The sequence below is a fragment of the Phocoena sinus genome, chromosome 1, assembly GCF_008692025.1.
Source record: "Phocoena sinus isolate mPhoSin1 chromosome 1, mPhoSin1.pri, whole genome shotgun sequence".
In the NCBI taxonomy this organism is placed as follows: domain Eukaryota; kingdom Metazoa; phylum Chordata; class Mammalia; order Artiodactyla; family Phocoenidae; genus Phocoena; species Phocoena sinus.
In genome coordinates this window covers 98290328-98309889 of record NC_045763.1, presented here as the reverse complement: position 1 = coordinate 98309889, position 19562 = coordinate 98290328, and the positions used below count along the sequence as shown (strand labels likewise).

General features: G+C 41.2%; 2 protein-coding genes across 4 annotated transcripts in view; one reads left to right on the top strand and one right to left on the bottom strand.

Moving 5' to 3' along the window:
* Positions 1-17113, top strand: part of SLC16A4 (solute carrier family 16 member 4) — a 48307-nt gene extending 31194 nt beyond the window's left edge. Inside the window, exons 9-10 of one of the 2 annotated variants that reach the window (XM_032625717.1) lie at positions 14374-14435; positions 16408-17113. In XM_032625717.1, the coding sequence (XP_032481608.1) occupies positions 14374-14396 (23 nt within the window). In that variant the 3' untranslated portion in view covers positions 14397-14435; positions 16408-17113. The remainder of the gene's footprint in view (positions 1-14373; positions 14436-16407) is intronic. The other variant, XM_032625709.1, reaches the window with a different exon arrangement.
* On the bottom strand, positions 5611-13017 carry RBM15 (RNA binding motif protein 15). Of its 2 annotated transcripts, none has more exons than XM_032625677.1 (2): positions 9991-13017; positions 5611-5976 (listed from the first exon to the last, which is right to left on the bottom strand). In XM_032625677.1, the coding sequence occupies exons 1-2, from the start codon at positions 12854-12856 to the stop codon at positions 5954-5956; spliced, it is 2889 nt and encodes a 962-aa protein (XP_032481568.1). In that variant the 5' UTR covers positions 12857-13017; the 3' UTR covers positions 5611-5953. The 2 variants fall into 2 exon arrangements, with proteins under 2 accessions (XP_032481568.1, XP_032481561.1); XM_032625670.1 differs by having other exon boundaries at positions 5620-9708.
* Positions 17114-19562: the final 2449 nt, after the last annotated feature.

The following is a 19562-nucleotide window of genomic DNA, read 5'->3' as shown; positions in this document are numbered from 1 at the left end:
GCTTTTCATTAAGCCCCTGGCTTGGGTAAAAGGAAAATCTGCTGGTTTCGTGAGAAAGGTCAGATACTAATTCAGTACTTTAAAACTGTATACACGCATGTAACTGGCTTGCACAGGATGACAGCCATTCCACAAAAACTCTCTAAATTGATTTTTAGTATGGAAGTTTGGTTTGATACCACTAGAAAAATTACAAGTTATGAAATATAGAAAACACGGTCAATGTGTTATAGCAGAAACTATATGTGACTATAGTGTAAACTGTCATGACAGTTTGCTGAAAGCAGAAAGAATAAAAAATGACATGTTGAGAAAATGAGGATGTACAAGGAGGAAGAACTCAGGGTAGTCAACAATTATGAGCCTGAAGAAGAAATAAAATCTCTATTACAGTATTTAAATAAAAGAACACTGCTTATCTCTGAGCAAGAACATATTCACCGTCTTGCAGAGAATTTGAAATGTTCATTTATCTTTGATGTGTAAATGGTTGAAAGATTTCCTGTTTTGAATTACTCATACTGTTTGTCTTCAATTTCTGTAGCTAATTAATTAATTTTTCAAATATTTGGGTACCTATTATATACGAGGCAGTATTCTAGATCTTGGGAATAACTGAAAGAAATCTGAAAGACATTTATTTGTTACTTCCCTGAGACACGTAGTCAAATCTTGATCAAATCACTTCATCCCCCTGCTTAAAACCTCCAATGGCTTTCCACTGCATTCAGCTTTAGAATACAATCTAAACCCTTTGTTCCTGGCAACAAGGCCCTAACTTAGTTTACTACCTACCTCCCTTCTTCAATCAGAATATGAGCTCCATGAGACATAAGGAGCTGTTTTCCTCACCAATATACTCCCAAGACCTAGAATACTACCTGATACATAACACGTACCTAAATATTTGAAGAATTAAATAATTAGCTACACCAATCAAAGACAAACCAAGTATTGATAATTCAAAATGGGAAATCTTTCAACCATTTACAAGTCAAAGATACACTCAACTTTACCTATAATTCCATTGTATCTCAATCCTATTAGTAACCTAGTTAGGAGGTAGTAGAGAAAAGTGATGGTTCATTGATGGAAAACAACTTACGTTGTGTACATACACATATACTCACTCAATCCTACAACTGCTTTCAATTTCAAGATAGACTACAATCACATTATTTTTTAGATTAACTGAAAACTCAAGGATACCTCAATCAGTTTCTGGCTATGTACCCCTCAGCCAAGTCATAAAACTTTTCTGGTACCCCTTTAGCATTTCATAAACTAAACAGCAACGCTTCTTCACAGACAGTTATAAGGTAAAATTAAATACTAAGCTAGATTGAATTCCTGGGAGATATAATTACATGACTATAAAACAATTACTTAAGTGACAATTTTAAGTAATAAATTCCACGGCATTTGCAGTGTCATTCTGCTTGTCTCTTCAATAGCTCTGAATTTATCTTCTGGAAGCTCCTCTCAGCTTCAGAATCTGAACACTATTCTGGCTCTCCTACCTGAGCCTCTTTTCTAGCACCATCTTCCCTTCCCATGCCATAAATATGACATTACCCCAAGTTTATAACTTCAACACTCTACTCTCTGTGGGTTAGTGTTGCTCAACCCATGGCCACTGACCACAGACTACATCAGAATTACCCAGAGGGCTTGTAAAAGAACAAAGACTCCTGGGCCATGTTGGCCCTAACAAAGCCCAGAATTTCTGGGGTTGGAGCCAAGGGCCTGTATGCTTCCCAAGAACCTCAAATGCTGATACACTATAGTATGAAATACACTATCCAGACATTTTCTCAAGTTTGCAGCTTTAATCCCATCCCAGCCGCTGGAAAAAAGTGAGGTATGACAGTACAGTGACCAAGAGCCCAAGCTAGAACAAAAGCCTGGTTAGAACCCTGGCTCTATCACTTACTAGCTGTCAGATTGGTCTGTGGTGAAAAGTGGATGAGACAATGTTTGTCCAGGACTTGGCAGAATGCTATTTAATAAGTGACTCCTATTAGTATTGTTGCTTTACATCAGCACCCCTCAATTGATTATGCATCCTCACTCCCCACCTGCCTAAAACTGGCTTGCCTTTCAGGACTCCCTATTTTGTTGACCCAACTACGTTACTAGTTTTCTAGACTCAGCCTGCATCTTTTCCATGTATCAACTTCTATTATTACTCATGCTTCTTGGCCTGACATCTCAATCCCAACCTCCCTCCACCATTCTATATCCTTCTCTAACTAACAAATTATTTTGTAAAGCCTTTCTTGACCACCCCAGCTTAAAGTTCATATACTCAATCATATACCCATATGGCCAGTAAAAATTCAATTAATCAAATTTGACCTGTGACATCTCTCATAGTTGTCTTATTAAACTATGAACTTTTCTGCCCTGATATTTAACTATTTACCTGTTTATATCTAGTTTCTCCAATTAGAGTACAAGTTGCTGACAGGGGTAGACACTATTTGATACTTTGTTCTATATACTCAGCATCTTAGTTCTTAACATACAGCCAGCATTTAATTTATACAGGAACCCTACCTGAATGCTTAATATCACAGCATTTGGGTACAGAAGCATGTTAAGTAATTTTACCTCAAAATCAAAATCTCTTTTTGGTTGCTTCTTAGCAACAATCTTGTCTGAGGTTTGAAGGAATTTTGTTGCTCAATAAACTCCTCTGCTTAGAACGTATAACTAGGTTATAATCCAAGTTTTTAAGTAAAAATCCTATTTTAACCAGGAAAGCTTAAAAAGAGCAAACTTGAATGGGAAATGGTGGTGATGGTCAGATAAGCCATAACCATATATCCTATTGCAAAGAAGAAAAATAGATGCTGTACAAGCCATAAGCACTAAATTTATTGCCTCAGATAAACAGCTTGTAAATAATAATGTGCCTTAAGTTACTGAAGTGGCAATTTATAAAATCTAGGTTGTTTTACTAAACTCAGGGTAATCCCCATTTTCAATTTTAATACAACCAGACTTTTCAAAATGAGCACAAGTCAACTCAGGGGTGTTCTTGGAACTATTTCCTTTATAGTAGAACCCTAAATTCAGATCATACAAAAGACACTGGAAAAACCACACATATAATTCCAAAGGGCACTTTCCAATTTATAAAACCAGAACTCTAGATCTAATACTCAACCCAATTAATATTTTTTCTTCATGGTGCAGCTGGAAATAAAATGATTTCATGAGTAGTTTCAAAAAACTGTGTATCTTTCCATTTTGCATGACATGGTTTCAGATACAAATAAACAAATGCCCTGTCTGCAACATTTTTTCTTCTTGAAAGATGAAGCCTGAGATCTTAGAAAGATACCAAACATGGAGAAATATGTAGAGTGTAACAAAATCTTCCTCAAATTGCCACAGTGATTTTAAATACTTTTTTACTAATTGTAAAAACTACTTAATGGGCTTTCAGTAGTCAGAGAAAGAAAACACACTGGAAATTAACATTTCCAACAGGAACAAACTGTTTAAAGAAATGTACATGAGAGATCATTTACCAACTCATGTTTTAAAAACTGTTGAAAATGACATACTGAGAACCTAAAAACCATCATACTTCACTTTTCCCCTTTGGAAAGAGATGAAAGACAAAAATCTCATGAAAAAGAAAAATTCTCTTCAAAATATTTGATCCCATTTAAAATAAAGCAAGGAAACCTAAGTTGTATTATACATTCAAGAAGTTGTGCTTGTATTAAGCGGCCAAAGCCTCACACTTGATTAATGTTGGAGGGAGGGGCTGGAAGGGCTCAGAAGGCTGGCAGGGCTAAATGGACAATGAAAATGGTTAAGCGCTAGATCTTCCTCAACACTGCCCATTCACCTCCTAAAGTTCGTTGTAGCTACCTAATTTTATAATTAAATAAATCTCTCTGTGGAAAAAGAAAAAAATTAACTATTTTGGCTAAGTTATCTGTCATTCCCAGTCTGATAATACACTTTTTTGCTATACATACTAAAATATTCTTAACTTGGAGGTTTAGAAATCAGTGTTTGTAATAAGCAACATTTTTACACCAGTTGAGTTCTTCCAGCACCATTAAATCACCACTAAGGGTGAAGGCTATGGCTAAAAGAAAACGTCAATTTTTTGTAGATCCAAATCCATAACCAGGATTTTAATACTTTGGCTCTCACATTAAAATAATTTTTTCAAACGTTAAAACAAATTTTAAAACTTAAAAAACTCAAAATACCAAGTAGAACAAAAGTTCTGGCCTGCAACTTTGTTAATACAACACTTTGGTGAGGGGAGGAAGCTAGTAACAGCAGCAGAGTACCTAAAGACTTCCAATCAGAGAAACATACCCCAAAACATTAAAAGCCCTCACCCTAATAATTATAATGCATTTTGACCTCTAAAAAACCCTCTTACCTGTTTACAAGAGTTTATACAGCTGTTTGCCACTGGAACACCACCTTGCAGAGTATAAGCGTGGCATCCTTTGTTGATAATCACCTGTTGCCTAAGTAATCATCATCCCGCATGGAGACAGACAGCACTAGGCCTCTTCCATCCGAGGTTAAAATTCAAAACAAGCCCAACAAGCCTGCATTTCAAGGTGGTCTTCGTCTGCAACTAGTTAAGTTTAAAACTGGCAAACAACAATGGTGTCTGAAGCCAATGGTGCAGCACTGCTGGCTTCCTCTTGAACTCCAGCGTTGTCACTGTGCACCGAAGTCTCCTGCTGCAAACAGGGGAGTTGTTCTCCTGTACTGGAAACAGCTTCCAAAGCTCAGGAGCCCCTGTACAGGATAATGCAGGAACTAAAGGCAAACACTTTTTGCTCCTTAAGGATGCCTCCATTTTTTCCTCACAATCTGTACTACCAACCGAAGTGACTGGGCCTGAGTGTGCGTTCGTACCTATGAAACCGTCACGGTGCATGCACATCCAAGGCATGTGGAACCACAGGTCAAATAAGGCACAGATACCAAGTAACGGTTCTAATTACAAACGCTAGCTCTCAGGAACTCTTCATCCATTCAGAACTAAACCCATCACTGCATAACTCTGGTAAGAAGCCCCTGAAGATGGAGGAGCTCCTCAAATGTGTCAGGAAAGGCTTTATTAACATCATCATTAACATTTAAAAAGCAAGCGGAGCATTTCTCCTTCTTTTGGCAATTTGGTGCAAATGTTAAGAGCAAGATAAAGCAATTTCAAACTTTTCTTCAAATTAAAAATGAAACTAAGGCCAAACGTGATGGGTGAACAAAATAAATCAAAACTTAAATTTCAGCAACTCCGGCTCTTCAAACCAGCAAAGCCCCCGACTCGTGCACTGTGGTGAGGCTTACGGTGCTTGCCCCGGCTTCTTGCGTGCCAGCAAACAGCACCATTTCCTCATCAAGTTGAGGACTGAGAAGCAAACGATCCCCTTCACTGCAAACAAAGGGGGTCACAGTAACACTAGTGATCCTTCAGAATTGACACACTGTGATAGTCAAAATGATGGTCTCCCTGCTTCTTGCTCAAGACATACAAGATCTGAGCAGCAGCAAGTACCCCCTCAGCTGCAAACAAAGGGGTCAAAGGTTTGCCGTCAATTCACTTCCAGGCAGAAAAACATTTTCCTCAAAAGAAACAATTTATTTAGAATAAAACAAAAGCAGCTCAACTGTGAGCGCACGTTTGAGTGACAGCTACTTTTAAGCTGTGTGAGCCATAAAAAGGGTTTTTCTTTTCCAGAAATCTTGTGTACACAGCACAAAGCAAGGTCATTTTTTTTCCACTTAAAACACCGGCATTGGCATCACAATAGCAGATACACAACTTTAAGCTGCCATTTTAGTAAAATGCACAAATACTAAACAGATTAGCTTTCTTCCATCAAGAGGCCCATGTAAACTCCACATAAGCCACAACTTCTCTTCAAAAAGGTCCATTAGAGCTTTGAATTCCGTATCTTCATCCGCTGTTCACCAGTTTTGCTTGCGGGGGGGGAGGGGAAAAAGGTTATTCAGTACAAACGTTTACAATATTAAAAATATATATATTTCCCCTATGCCATTATAGCTAAACATAACATTAACAAGACCTTCCTGGATAGTCCACCTTGACTTCAAAAAGCACCAATAATACCCACTGGCACAAACCTTGAAATGAATTTACTGTATGAATAGACAACAAGTAGAACAATAGGGTGGATTTTTTTTTTTAAAGACTGCAATTAAGTGAGGATTACAGGACTGAAAATATCCTTGGTACTCATGTAACTGAGTAAAACATATCAGAAAAAAGCAAGTTTACAATCAATTTATAATCAATATATTCTAAATATAACTTAAAAAATGAAACTATAAAAAGGTGGAGTTTAGTCAAACTTTTACCCCCTCTATTTTCATTCTGTAATTTATATGGAGCAATACAGACCTACTCCATTACTGTACAAAGGGGTCAAGATACAAAGCCTTTTAAAAATCCACCTTCATCTGTGTTATCAAAGACAGCAGCTGTTATTTTAAGAAAACCCTCATACAAACAATCGCTAAACAGCCAAAGAACACTGTAGGACTTTTACTTTCCAACTGTTTACATCATACATGTAAAACTCTTCATTAAGCTAGACAGTTCACCGTAGTTACCTGAAATCATTTTCTCCCTTTAGGCACATCACTATAACCAGAATGTTAAGAGGGTCAGCTCCACTTCTCTTCTTGTTCTCATACCTAACTCCTATCTCCAAACCAAACACTGTGGCAGAGACAGAAAAAAAGTGTCCAGAAATTCTCTCCAAAAATTTTTTCACAAAAAAGGTCATTAAGGCCCTCTTCTCAACAGGATTTCCTAGTTCTGTTACCACAGTTTTTGGTGAGTGGGTTCTATAGGGAACCAAACTGCAGTTCAAGCTGTATCTGCAAATGAGCAATTTCACTGTCTGAAGAAAGTGGATTTAAAATCAAAAAGACAAAAAACAACAGAAAAATTGTCAGTGAAAACCTGCTCATAAAATAGTTTTTAAATAAACCTAAACAAGCGTTTGACTCAGAAAGCAACACACACCTTACTTTTACTATTGTACCTCAAATGATCTGAGTTAAGAAGGTCCAGAGTATATATATTACCTTCAAAATGTGACAAGAGCTTATACCAGCCAGAGAATGGACATTTTAAGATATAATCCTTAAAGGGAAAACTCTATCTACTCTCAGGTGAGAGTAAAAATATACATCTTAAACCAGGAATTTAAATTTTTTGTGTGGAAAACTCTTTATAGGGATCCCAGTTATAACCAACAAAATAATATAAAAAAATTGGCTAGGAGCTGAATGATTAATTTTTCATAAACTTTGAAGTTGTGATTAAAAATCTAAATTAGCTTGACGGTTTATTTTTTTTTTTACCAGTAATACTTAATAAGTCGTCGAATGATATCCTGAAGAAATTCTTTCCATTCATTTGAACTGAGTTCCAAAAAAATCAATTAAACAAATACATTTTTTTAAAGTAAAAGAAACAATTGGTTGTTACAAAGAACATCCAATGTTGAGATTACGAAATTCTGGCTAATGAGAATTAGAACCAGATAGTTTTAGACATTTGTTTTCATTACACTCTGAAGTTTTAAGTAGTTTACCAATATTATGAACCTGCACAACAGAACAAGCAACACAAATTAAGAGATTCATCTGAATGATGGCACTCTGCAGGTACACACTAAACTAAACATAGTTATAATACATACATTTAGAAATGGTATCAAGCCATTGTTTCAAAAACATTGAAGCACAAACTGCCCAGATCTAACAAAAGCCACAATGTCAGATTAAGGTTCAAACAAACATGGAGCAAAACCCACAGTACTCTGCTCTTCGGTAAGCTGTCACATCAACTTAAAAAAAAAACAATAACCACACACACTTTGGATTAGAGTAAAATTAGATGTCATGGACTTCACTCCCTAAAAGAGTGAAATTATTTGTCCAGCCATCTTATCAAAAGATATTCAAAAGTTAATGGTTAGTGAGATTATTTAAACTGGAAAAAATGTATCTAGCCGCAAATTGTACTCTGACCCCACTTATGCACAGACTGCACACTTGCAGAAGTTTCTGAACAGGTGTCTACTCCACATTAGAATGTCAAGCAAAGCCTTTTAAAAGCAAAAAGGACCAAAAGTCTTAATTGTAGGATTTCAGGTATTTTCCCTACAGGCACACCAAGGACCTTTGTGCTCATAGCCTAGTATCTTCCTTCTCTCAAAATGGCTAGTTTTTCCAGTTTAAAAACAAAAAACACAAAAACTTCCAAACTTAAAAAGAAAATTTACAAATGCATAGTGAAAACCAAAAAGGATGACACAGAGTGATGAGGCTTCCATGCTGACATGCATTAGACACCTGTCATAACGGACAATTAAAAATTACATGACGTTTCCCTGGGTTATTATTGGTGCTATTTCAAAACTATCAGCTTTGATAACAGAAAGAAAACAGTTGGGTTCTGCCAGGCTTTCAAGAAGTCACTTACACAGACTAGAAACATGACCATGATCCAAAGGTCCTCAAGTTTCTAATCATAATTAAATATCAAAGGCCTTAGCTAAAGTCCTCAACATTTAAATCACGGGGGAAAATATACCTACAAATGACCTGAGAAACTAGGGCTGGGGGTGATGGGGGTAGATGAAAAAAAAAAGACAAGGAAAACACTCGTTACTGTTAAGCAGCAAAAACCCTTGTTAAGAACCAGAAGTTGATATAATCTTCAGTTTTGGAAAAAAACTGTCAGGATGGGCTAAATTATTTTGTATTAATTCCAGGTGTCTGAGAAAATAAACCACTAAAAAAGGGTTTTCCTAAACTGACATTTCAATTTTCTGTGGTTGGACACCAGTGAAAATATAAACATAAAATTTCAAAGATATTCAAAATCTTTTCAATAATGTAATGTCATTGCTAGCGTTTAAATATGAAAATAAAAATACAAGCAAAATTTGGAGAGTATGTCAAAGGCATTTCACGATGACATATGGCTGATTAATGCCCACTGAAACAAAAGATGACTTATGAGCCTGCAGACAACTCTTCTTTCTATTATTGAAATCAGAAATTTGAATGGATACAAAAATAAAAACTCATCTCTGATGAAAAACACAAGTTTTGAAATATGCACAATTAAATTAGAACTGTACCTGCTACATCTCTCTGAAAAAGTCAGTGAAACCACCACCACACACCAACAACTGACCAAAGAATTCTGATTTTAAAAGCACCTACTCACTTCCTGCATACTACTGTAAGAATAAGACATATGTGGTTTGTAACATACTCCTCAATTTTTACTGAACAGTTACTGCTACAAACCAAAAGTGCATATACAGGATACAGAACTCAAGAACCAATGATAAAAATGTGTATGTTAAAGCAAACTCTCTGGGAATAAACCACGTATTTTAAGAGAAATACTCAAATACCTGAATAAAATAATCACAATGCTATATGATTTACCAGCTTATACTAATGAGATTCCTGATCAAATTTCAGCCACACAAACATTTCTGGTACAGGAATTATTTACCTACATACCAATCAAGCCATTTTCAGGTGTATATTATCATCTTTATATAGTCAGTGGGCTCTTTGTTTTCCAAATTGACTTTTCAAATTTCTGGTTTTGTAACTTGGAGGATTTTTTTAAGCTTAAGGTTAAAAAAGAAAAAACTGCAGAAAAAGAGGAAAAAAGTTACTCATAAGAGTGGGAACTCCTAATTAAAGTAAATCCATTTGCCTGCTACCTTTAGGGCATCCCTTTCACTTAAAATAATAGCTAAACTCTCCTGACTTCTATTTTAAAGAGGTTTATAAAAATATAAAAAAGAAAGCTACAACTAAACAACTAATTGAAAAGAAAATTTCATCCAATGCTGTATCCCATCACACATCACAAAACAGGAACCATGTCAAAGTACTAAATACAAGTTACATATGGACTTTAAGACGCACCACGGACAATGATCATGACCAGGTAATCTTCTTCAGATTTGGCCAGTGCCTTGGCAGGGGAATCCAGGAACTGCTGGGAGAACTCACAGGGTGGGAAGGCATGAAGGACTCCGGTGTTTTCCTTGTCTTTGTTGCCCCCCACAGGGAGGCTGATCACCCCGGCGGCCTGCTTTTGCTTTAAATAGGACACGAGGTTCCTAAGTGGCCTCTGAGTAGAGGTGGCAGTGTCTGAGGTGGCCGAGGAAGAGGAGGACCTGCTATCAGAACTTCCAGGCACAGCCAGAAGAATAGCATAACCATTGGGCCCTGCCACTTTGATGCGTCGAGTTACTTCATCCAACTTGGGCTGGTCCAAACGAAGACGCTGAGTGATTTTGAGCTGGGCCACTTTGCCTCCAGTTGAGCCCTCCACAAGAAGACTACTAGCCACCTGGAGGTCACCCTGCAACAGATGCATGTTGGAAGGAAAGTTGCTGTTCTTCAACAGAAGCATGCCCTGCCAGGCCAAACAGAGTTTGGGAGAGGCTGCTGCTGCAGGGGCTGTCCCACCATCCTGTTTCTGGGAAGGGGACTTCAGCTTCGATGAAGCAGTGCTGGTGCTGGGTGCACTCCCATCAGACCGGTCTTCTTTTTTCAGAGGGCTTTTTCCCTCAGTGGAAGCAGCTGTCCGGTGCTTCCTATCCCGTTCAGCTGATGCAGAGTTTTTACGGTCTCGCTTGTCACCCTGGCTCTTCTCCAAACTACCTCGTCGGTCTCTGATTGGAGAGGGCCTTTCCAAGAGAAGACGGGAAGATCGATCATTGTCACTGTTGTAGCGATCCCGGCTACTGCTCAATTCTGGACTGCGGTCAGGAGAAGGTGCACAATGACGTTTTCGTGGACGGTCACTCTCCGGGGACCTATCCAGATGACGTCCCCCGCTCTCCTCAGGCAGCCTTCGCTTCCTAGGTTGGTCTCTGCTGCTGGGCAGATCTCGATCACCTCTGTCCCGGTCCAAGGACCAGCCATCCCGCCTGCGATCCAAGCTATCCAGTGGCTCATAAGCAGGCACAGCAGTAGCTGCAGTCCGAGTGCTGCGTTCACGAACTGGGGGCGGGGGTGGCACCCAATCGGAGTCAGGATAAAGGTCCCTATCACGATCTCTGTATAGTAACGGTGGTGTCCTGTCCCGAGCACCCCTCAAAGGGTCAGGTGCCCGGTGTCCAAAAGCATCTGTCACCAGTTCATAATGAGTTAAGGGCAGAGGCTGCAGATATTGCTGCTGGTAACGATGTTCTGTGTCTGCAAAGTCTACTCTAAGGCGACGATCTGGGCCACCGAGTGGGAAGCCCCGCATATGGGTCCAGGCAGCATGAGCTGCATCCAGGCTTTCGTACTGGATATACGCCCAACTATCACCTTTGCGGTAGTCAATGGTGCGTATGGTGCCAAATCGGTCAAACTCCCGTGCCAGGGCAGCAAGAGGCACCCAAGGACCCAGGCCACCTACCCAGAGGCGGGTGGTGGGTGTAGCTTTGCCATAACCAATTTTTATAGGATTCCGAATTATAATTTTGCCAGACATTGCTAGTTTGGCCCGGTGAGACATGTCTAGGTTCTCAAATTTGAGAAAGCCATAGGTACTGGTCTGGCCCCTAGAAGGCCTCTTGATATCTACTTCTGTGATGACTCCGAAACGGTCAAAAGCCCTTCTTAGATCACTCTCTGTCACAGTGATGTCTAGGTTGCCCAAGAAAAGCGTCCGGTTAGCGCGCTGATCATCCTCGGGTGAGATCTCATCCACTTCTCTGAAAGGAGCAGCACCTGCTCCAGCTCCCACCCTTGGCTCCAGACTGTAGGCTGGGCGTACTCTCTCATAGAACGAGTAGTCTCGCTCCCTCTCCAGGTCTCGGGGCAATGGTGGCGGAGGTGGAGGGGGCAGGCGGCCAAGAGCCAACTGCTGCAACCGGTAGTCTCTGTATCCCAAGGCTGCGCCACCAGGGGAAAGTGATCTCTGGCCTCCACCACCTCCTCCAGGGGGGTGCCGGTGACCACCTACAGAGGACCCGACAACACTGGCTGATGGAGGATAAGAATCTTTGTCTAAAGGGGAGCGGCTGCGGCGCCGGCTCACATACACAGCTTCTATCTTCAGGGGCCGGTCATAGAGCACTAGACGGCCTCTGGCATGCTTGGCCGCCCGCGCGTCCTCTGGCCGCCGGAAGTTCACAAAGGCTACTCGCTCATCCCCGCTGCCAGAACCCGAGAGATGACTGATTTTGACACTTACATCACCGAAGCGTTTGAACTCGTGAAACAGTCCGTCCTCCACCGCTTCGTCACTCAGCTGAGACCCCAACTCGCTTATCTTCAATGTCTTGTATTCCCCGCCGTCCCCGCCGCCAGGAGCTGAAGAGGCGGCCCCAGAGGAACGTGACTCCCCGCCTCCACCCCGGGAGCTGCTGCGCGACTCGCCCCCGCCCGAGGAATTTTTGGTGCTTGGGGAGCTGTAACTATGCAAGCGGCTACTGGAGCTGCCCCCACCGGTGTCGTACTCGCGGCTACCACCTCGGCTGCTAGACTTGTCCAGATGAAGGCTGCGCCGCGACCCGCCGCCGCCGTCGGTCTTTCCACTGCTGCTCCCATTGCTGCCACCAGAGCCCCCTAACTTCTTGCTCCGCTCCCCGCGGGGAGTCGAGTCCTCACCACCACGGGAGCGTTTCGGCTTGACTGGGGAGCGCTCTTTTCCCTTCATTGTAGCGGGTCGTCGGAGGTCTTCTCCGCGAAACTGACTAACCTGCCGCCCCGCGCTCGTTTCACACAGCGGAACCGCACGCCGCCATCTTGGACTCCGCCGCGGCAGAGGTTCCCGCCCCGCAGTCTTCATTGGTCAATTAGCTCCTCTCTTCTACAGTCTCATTGGGAAAACTATTTGTCTGTCTTTACATCTCCCCGCGCTCCGGGAAGGCGCCCGCCCGACCACTGTTATTGGGTTCCCAACGCCCTAGTCAGAGTACCTCATTGGTTATAGTCGTTGTCCATCTTAACGGTTCCTCGCGCCAGACTGTAGCTCCGCCCCCCGGACTCTATGGTCACCTGACCCGAAGTCTGGAGGCGTTGATTGGACAAAAAGTCTGCCCTGTAACGGTACTTCTTGCGCGGTGAAAGCGGTGATCCCACCTCCTCATCCTTTTCATTGGTTTACGACCCCGTCCTTCAGCCTACTATTTGGGAAGTCGGGCCATATGTTCTGGCATTTTTTTCTGAGAGGCCGGGTCACTGCGATCTCGCGAGAGAGACAGAGTGCGAGACAGAGAGAGAGAGAAAAAGAGAGGGGGAGGGTTCCCTCCTTCTACCCACTTCTTCCAACTCCTCCGGCGGCTGAAGGAAGTTTAAATCTGATTGGACGTTGACGAGGAAATTGATAGGCCGAAATAACTGTCCATCACTCGCTTAAAGGGGTAGGCCCCTACACTGAGGAGGCTGCCTGAAGGTGAAAGAGAATACGCGCTTGCTCTGCGACGTCAGTTAGACGTCGCGAGACGGTGACCATAAACCAGTTCCGCCTCCCGACGCTTTCTGCGTTCTCCTCTCCAACATTTGTTCGGTCCCGCTGCGTACTTGGTTGTGCTTTGGTCCTCGGACCTCAGAACTTCTGGGCTTCCTACTTCCTACCTGTGTGGGACAAGGGTCTGGGCAGGCTCTCCGGCTGTCGGGACCCACGAACCCTTCAGGAAGCCGTCGCGCAGCGCCCACCCGACACCATCTTACCCCCTCTGGCCTCTGCGAGAACAGCCTGAAAAAGCCCCACCCCCCCATGCGCCAGAAAGCGCTCTGGGGCCCGCGGGGCAGGTGGGCGGGGCCGGGAGTTCACAGTTCGCAAAGCGCCGGCTCGCACTAACGTCAGGGGCGGGGCGGAGGCAGGACGTGGGCTCTTGGGGACCCGCAGCGAGGACGCAGCGGAGCTGGGGCGCAGCCCTGGCTCGGGAGCCGGCCTTGCTCTGCGTGTTCCGTTTTCGCCTGAGTGCCCCCGGGCAACCCAGGAGAGTCACTGACGCTTCCAGTTTCGCCGCCCGCGGGCGGGGTGGGAACTGTCAGGCCACGGCGGAGGGGTCAGGGCTTCCTGTTTTGTGTTGCAAATTTACGTGGATTTGGGGTTTTGTAGTTCCGTAATAGAGCTGCGTTTGTCTTTCATATGTAGTATCCCTCCCTGTTGAATAATCGAGTACAATTTACGCTCCATGCAGATGTGTCGCGTTTTTTTCTGTGGCTTCTTGTACGTCACCCCACCCCAGGTTAGTCTATACTAGAACCCAGTAGAACAGCCACCTTTCTGTCTGTAAACCCATCTCTTTTAGTTCTTTCAATCGTTAACCGCTTTAAAACCCGACTTTCTTTCCACAGACCTTCATCGTGTCAGACGATAAAGCACTTGCGTGAGGTGCCGGAGACCAAGATGATAACAGGTACAGCCTCTGTCCGGCTGCCCACCGTCTGGTGAAGGGAGGTAGTGCTGAGTTCATCACAGGGGTTAGGTTTCTGCAGTTCTCCCCGATATCCTCCCGGCAGAGGTTAAGAGGATTCTTGTATTGATCCTCTTAACCACACCTCTCAAGATCCTGTCTGTAAGGAGAGAATGTGAGATGTTTTTTAAAGGCATTTTTCAAGGTAACAGGGTCCCCCAAACGGAAACCTAAACTTGAAACTTTTAAGATTAGGGACTGCAACCTGTTTACCCCAGCCTTAGCCATCCTTCTTTTTATTAAGTAATCTTGAGGAAGGTGAAGATATGAGCCTTTTGTCTCTTGATTACATCAAAAAACTTGAAAGAAGCCCAGTATGTAAAAGCATATCTATGATATTGTATTGTGTAGACATAGTCATTGTATTAAAACCAGGTAGTGAAATAACTTAATGAGACATAGTACGATGTGTATAATATGCTACCATTTGTAGCTTTAAAAAATGATATACCTGTATATGTTTGTACATTTTTTAATATATATTCATAGAAACTTAATTGAGAATACTTAGGAAGTTGTTACTGAGATCATGCTAAGGAGGGGCTAGGTGGAAAAAGACAAGTTTTCATTCTATACCTTTATGCATTGTTAAAAGAAAACTTGTTTACCATGTGCATGCTATTGCTGTTTCATTGTTTTCAAAATAGCAATTATTTTTAGCTTTCCTTAAAAAACTTTTTATGGAAAAACTAAAAAATATACAAAAGTAGAATGCTATAAAGAATTCTCTTGTGCCCAACACCCAATTTCAACAGTTTTCAAATCATGTCAATCTTGTTTCATCTACACTGTCCTCTTGCTCTTCCCCCTCTTCATTATTTTGTTCCAGGCTTATCTGCCCCTGACATGGAATCAGCCATTTCTCCTAGGAGTTCTGGTTCCTTTAGTGGGAAATGATACTTACAGATAGAAATCTGGATGCTAGGGAATTAAAAAACACACATTATTCAAAAGAAAAAACTTTGCATAGTTAGGGGGGTTCAGTTTTCATCTGTTTCAAGGTTATAGTAACACAACACAAAGTTGAAGTTAAGCCATTATCTGATTACTTTAATCAGTGTTATAGCCAATCCAAATAAATCAGGTTCCATCCAAGGTGACTATTTTTGGCCTAAATTGACCTGCTTAGATGACTCACTGATCAAAAAAAAAAAAAAAAAGGACCAAATAAGTATAGTTTCCCAAATCTCATCATAGGGACTGAGGGAGCACAAGAATTGAGGGAGAGAAGTCAGAGAGCAATACCAGTATGTGTGGCAGTGCCTGAGGCTCTGCTAGGTTTAGTGGCTTGCCATTTGAAATACTAGGGAACTTGATGGACGATACTGCCCACATGTGGCTGCAGTAGGAAGGTTTATCTAAGGGGTGGGGAGCTGACAGCCTGTCTGGTATCAAGAGGACTGGTAAGTTTAATGGGTAGACAGAAAAGGACTGGATTCCATTATCAATAACAGAGCCAAAATATAGTCTGTGTGGGATGTGTGTGTGTGTGTGTGTGTGTGTGTGTGTGTGTGTGTGTGTGTGTGTGTAGGTAGGACAGAACTAAATAATGACATGATATGTTGATCCAAGATGTACTTAAAATAAGTGATTTATTTTGTTTTCATTTTCTCTGTGTTTTTTAAAGTATGAAGTGGTTTAGTGAGGTTATATCAGCCTATGTTCACACATGCACTTTAGAGAGAGCTGAGAGAAGATAAAAGTGACCCATGGTTTAGAGGGCCAAGACTTTAAACACTTTTTCTTGTGTTGGTGAGCGAGTTGTTGAGGTCCAGTCCAGGCTTTCATCTGGTCTCCTTGTGATCTATGGCCAGATTTGTGAGGATAACTGACTGTGAGGAGGATATTTCAGCAGTCATGAAAACACAGTTAAGCTACCAAGCTATCATAGCAGCATGTTGATCTCTCCTTTTAGTGCCTTGTCGAAAACGAAGAAATAGTGTTGAGGAAAAGCTGCCATTGCCCATTGTGGTGTCAGTGTTGGCCCCTTGGAGCTGTACAACTCAAAGGCCCTAGAGGACGCACCCAGCAGGAGATTGCCCACATCTAGCTGTCTAAATGCAGTGCTTTCTCCGTCTCCTTTAAAATCAGTTTTAGATTAAAAAGGAAAGCAAAATAAAAGTTATGTGCATGGAAGAAAGCTGTGCAATTAAAAGGTATCAGTATGTTTTCAATCAAATGTGTTCTTTCCACCCTCTTCCTTCCTAGGTTTTACTGTTTGTGTATCCTCAGTACATACAGAGACAGTTATGACTGCAATATGAAATTTATCTTGGGAGCCGAGAGCCCTTTGATTTCCCTGACAGATACAAAAAGGCCTGAAGCTGGGAATTTAAAAAAAAAATTTTCCCACTCACAGTAGTGGATTAAAATTTTCTGCTTCATTTTCTTTCATAAAGTGAGTGGTCTCCTAACAGTAAGGTTTGTTTTGTTTGCTCTACAGAAAAAGTGTGTATTTTACCCATAGACATATATGAAATCCCTAAAATAGCGAACAATCATTTGGGACACAGTTTGCATTATAAAGTCACTTATTTGTGGTTTGTAGAATTTTTAAAAACAGCTTTATTAAGATATAATTTACATACCATAAAATTCACCCATTTAAAGCATACAGTTCAGTGGTGTTTAGTATACTTAAAAAGCTGTGCATATGGTTCATCCTTTAACATTGTTACAGAAAGCCTCTGTTATAATTTATCCTACATGACTAAGCCCTAATACAATTATCTCTTTCATTTATTTAGACATAGGGCAGTGTCTAAGAGCATGAACTCTGGAAACAGCCAGGCTGGATTAAATCCCAGCTCTGCTGTGGGTCTCAAGAGTTACTGTTAATCTCTCTGGGCCTTTGTTTTCTCATCTGTAAAATGGGAATAATCATAGAACCTCTTTACTGGGAAGATTAAGTGGGTTAAAACACACAGTCGACCCTCAGTATCCACAGGTTCTGCATCCTTGGATTCAACCAACCATGGGTCACCTGACTGTATTAAGAGCTTAGAAGATGTCTAGTGGTGGTGCAGTGTATAAGACTCCGCGCTTCCAATGCAGGGGCCCAGGTTTGATCCCTAGTCAGGAAACTAGATCCCACACGCGTGCAGCAACTAAGGAGCCTGCCTGCCACAAGTAGGACTCAGTGCAACCAAATAAATAAATATTTTTTAAAAATTATTACTCTAAAAAAAAAAAAAAGAACAGTGCCCAGTACACAGTAAGCATGTATTGCTATTGCTAGTATCTTTTCTCTCTGAACTTGAGTACACAGAATTGGATTAATCATAATCCTTAGTTCATGACACATAATCATCAATGGTCCGTCCATGGGCCTTTAAACTTTTCATTTACTTATCAAGAACATAGTGAATACCCATGAACCTATCATTCAATGCAAGAAAAAGACAGTTATCAATAATCTACATCTACATAAATGTTCCTCCCTTACCCACTGCCTACCCTCAGATGGCTACTATCCTGAATCTGGTATTTAGAAATCCCTTGTTTTGTTTTAAGAACTTAAAAATTTTTTAATGGAATTTAAAAATTTTTAAAGTAATTTTAAAATCCTTGTCATGAGGTTTGGGGAAAAAATATATATATGAATTCTTTAAAGTTCTTTAATATATATGTATGTGTGTATGCATGTGCGCTCATACACATGCACACACATCACCTTAAAAATATGTTATTTTAGTTTTGCTTATTTTGTAACTTTATACTAATTTGTATTTGTAGTCTTCCTGAGACTTGCATTTTTCATTCATAATGTTACTATGACTTCCATATTATCAGAAGACTTTCAAGGAATGGATCATTTCCTTCTATTTTGATGCCCTGCAATTCTTACGCTACCACACAATCTAATATGGCTTTTCAAATTCCAGTCATCAAATAACCATTCCAGTCACCCAACAGGGCAGATGATGGGAGGAACAACAGCATGTCCTCCTCCTCTTAAGACACTACCTGGAAGTAACACACTAAACTTCTATCTCACTCGCCAGAAGGTAGACCTCTGGCCACACTTAGCAAGGAAAGCCAGGAAGTATATTCTGTATCTACTTTAGCCCAGCTAAAAATCAGAGGTCTTATTTCTAAGGAAAAGGGGGAGAACAGGCATTGGGGTCACCAACGGTGTCTTCCACAACTACCTACTGGGTGAATTACATGACACAATGCATGGAAAGCTCAAGGTACTTAGCGAGGTTCAATTAAAACTGTCATTTCATAATTTCACTTACATTATCCAATTTGATCTTCATAGCAATCATATGAGTTAGGGAAAATATGATTATCTTAATTGCAGATTGGGAAACTGGTTCAAGAGGCTAAATACAGTTGTTGCTGGTGGTGGTACTTTTTGTTTGTTTTGTTTTAAAGAAAGTCCAAGGGAAAGGAGCAGTAGTAGCCCAATTCTGGAGTCCTGGCTTCTCTCGACAAAATCTACCTTCCACAAAGTCCTGTAATTTTATGTTCTGTGACTTTCTGAATCTGGCACATAAGTCTGCAAGGTGGGGGACAGAACTTAAGTCCACTAAGTAAGTCCCACTGCGGGATGCTTTCCACTGTACCCCATATGAACCAGGTTCTTGAAAATGACATGCATCGTTCTCCAGCAGCAGCCTCTCCTTCCCACAGGTTGAAATCTGAACAAGTACATCGGATTACATAATTCACGAATAGATAATAAAAATAGAAGCCAGACTTTACTGAGCGTATGCTACATACCAGGCATTCTGCAAAAACTTTCCTTGCATTGACTTGCTTCACCCTCACAACAACCCAAGGAGATAGGCAGGCTTATAATCCCTCCCTTTTTTTTATCGGGTAAGGAAACTGAGGCTTAGAGATCCAATATATTTTACAAATACTTAAGAAGAATAAAATGTGTAGGTTTGGTTTTTTTCCCAGTCTGTGAAAGCATTTGATTTGAAGTCATCCCTACATATTAGGGGTGACACTAGAAGGCTGATTGCCTCCCCAATATCCATTCTCCCCTTCTATGTTGTGAACAGATACAATACTTTGACAGGGAAAATTGTAACAAAAAATTTTACAACAAATGACATA

What these genes read in the sequence shown, in the direction of transcription:
- RBM15 (XM_032625670.1), bottom strand. Translation starts at nt 12,856, where the DNA reads ATGAAGACTGCGGGGCGGGAACCTCTGCCGCGGCGGAGTCCAAGATGG. An exon ending in GGTCATGATCATTGTCCGTG is followed by an intron (nt 9,709 to 9,990) that starts GTGCGTCTTAAA and finishes CTTTTTCTGCAG; the next exon opens with TTTTTTCTTTTTTAACCTTA.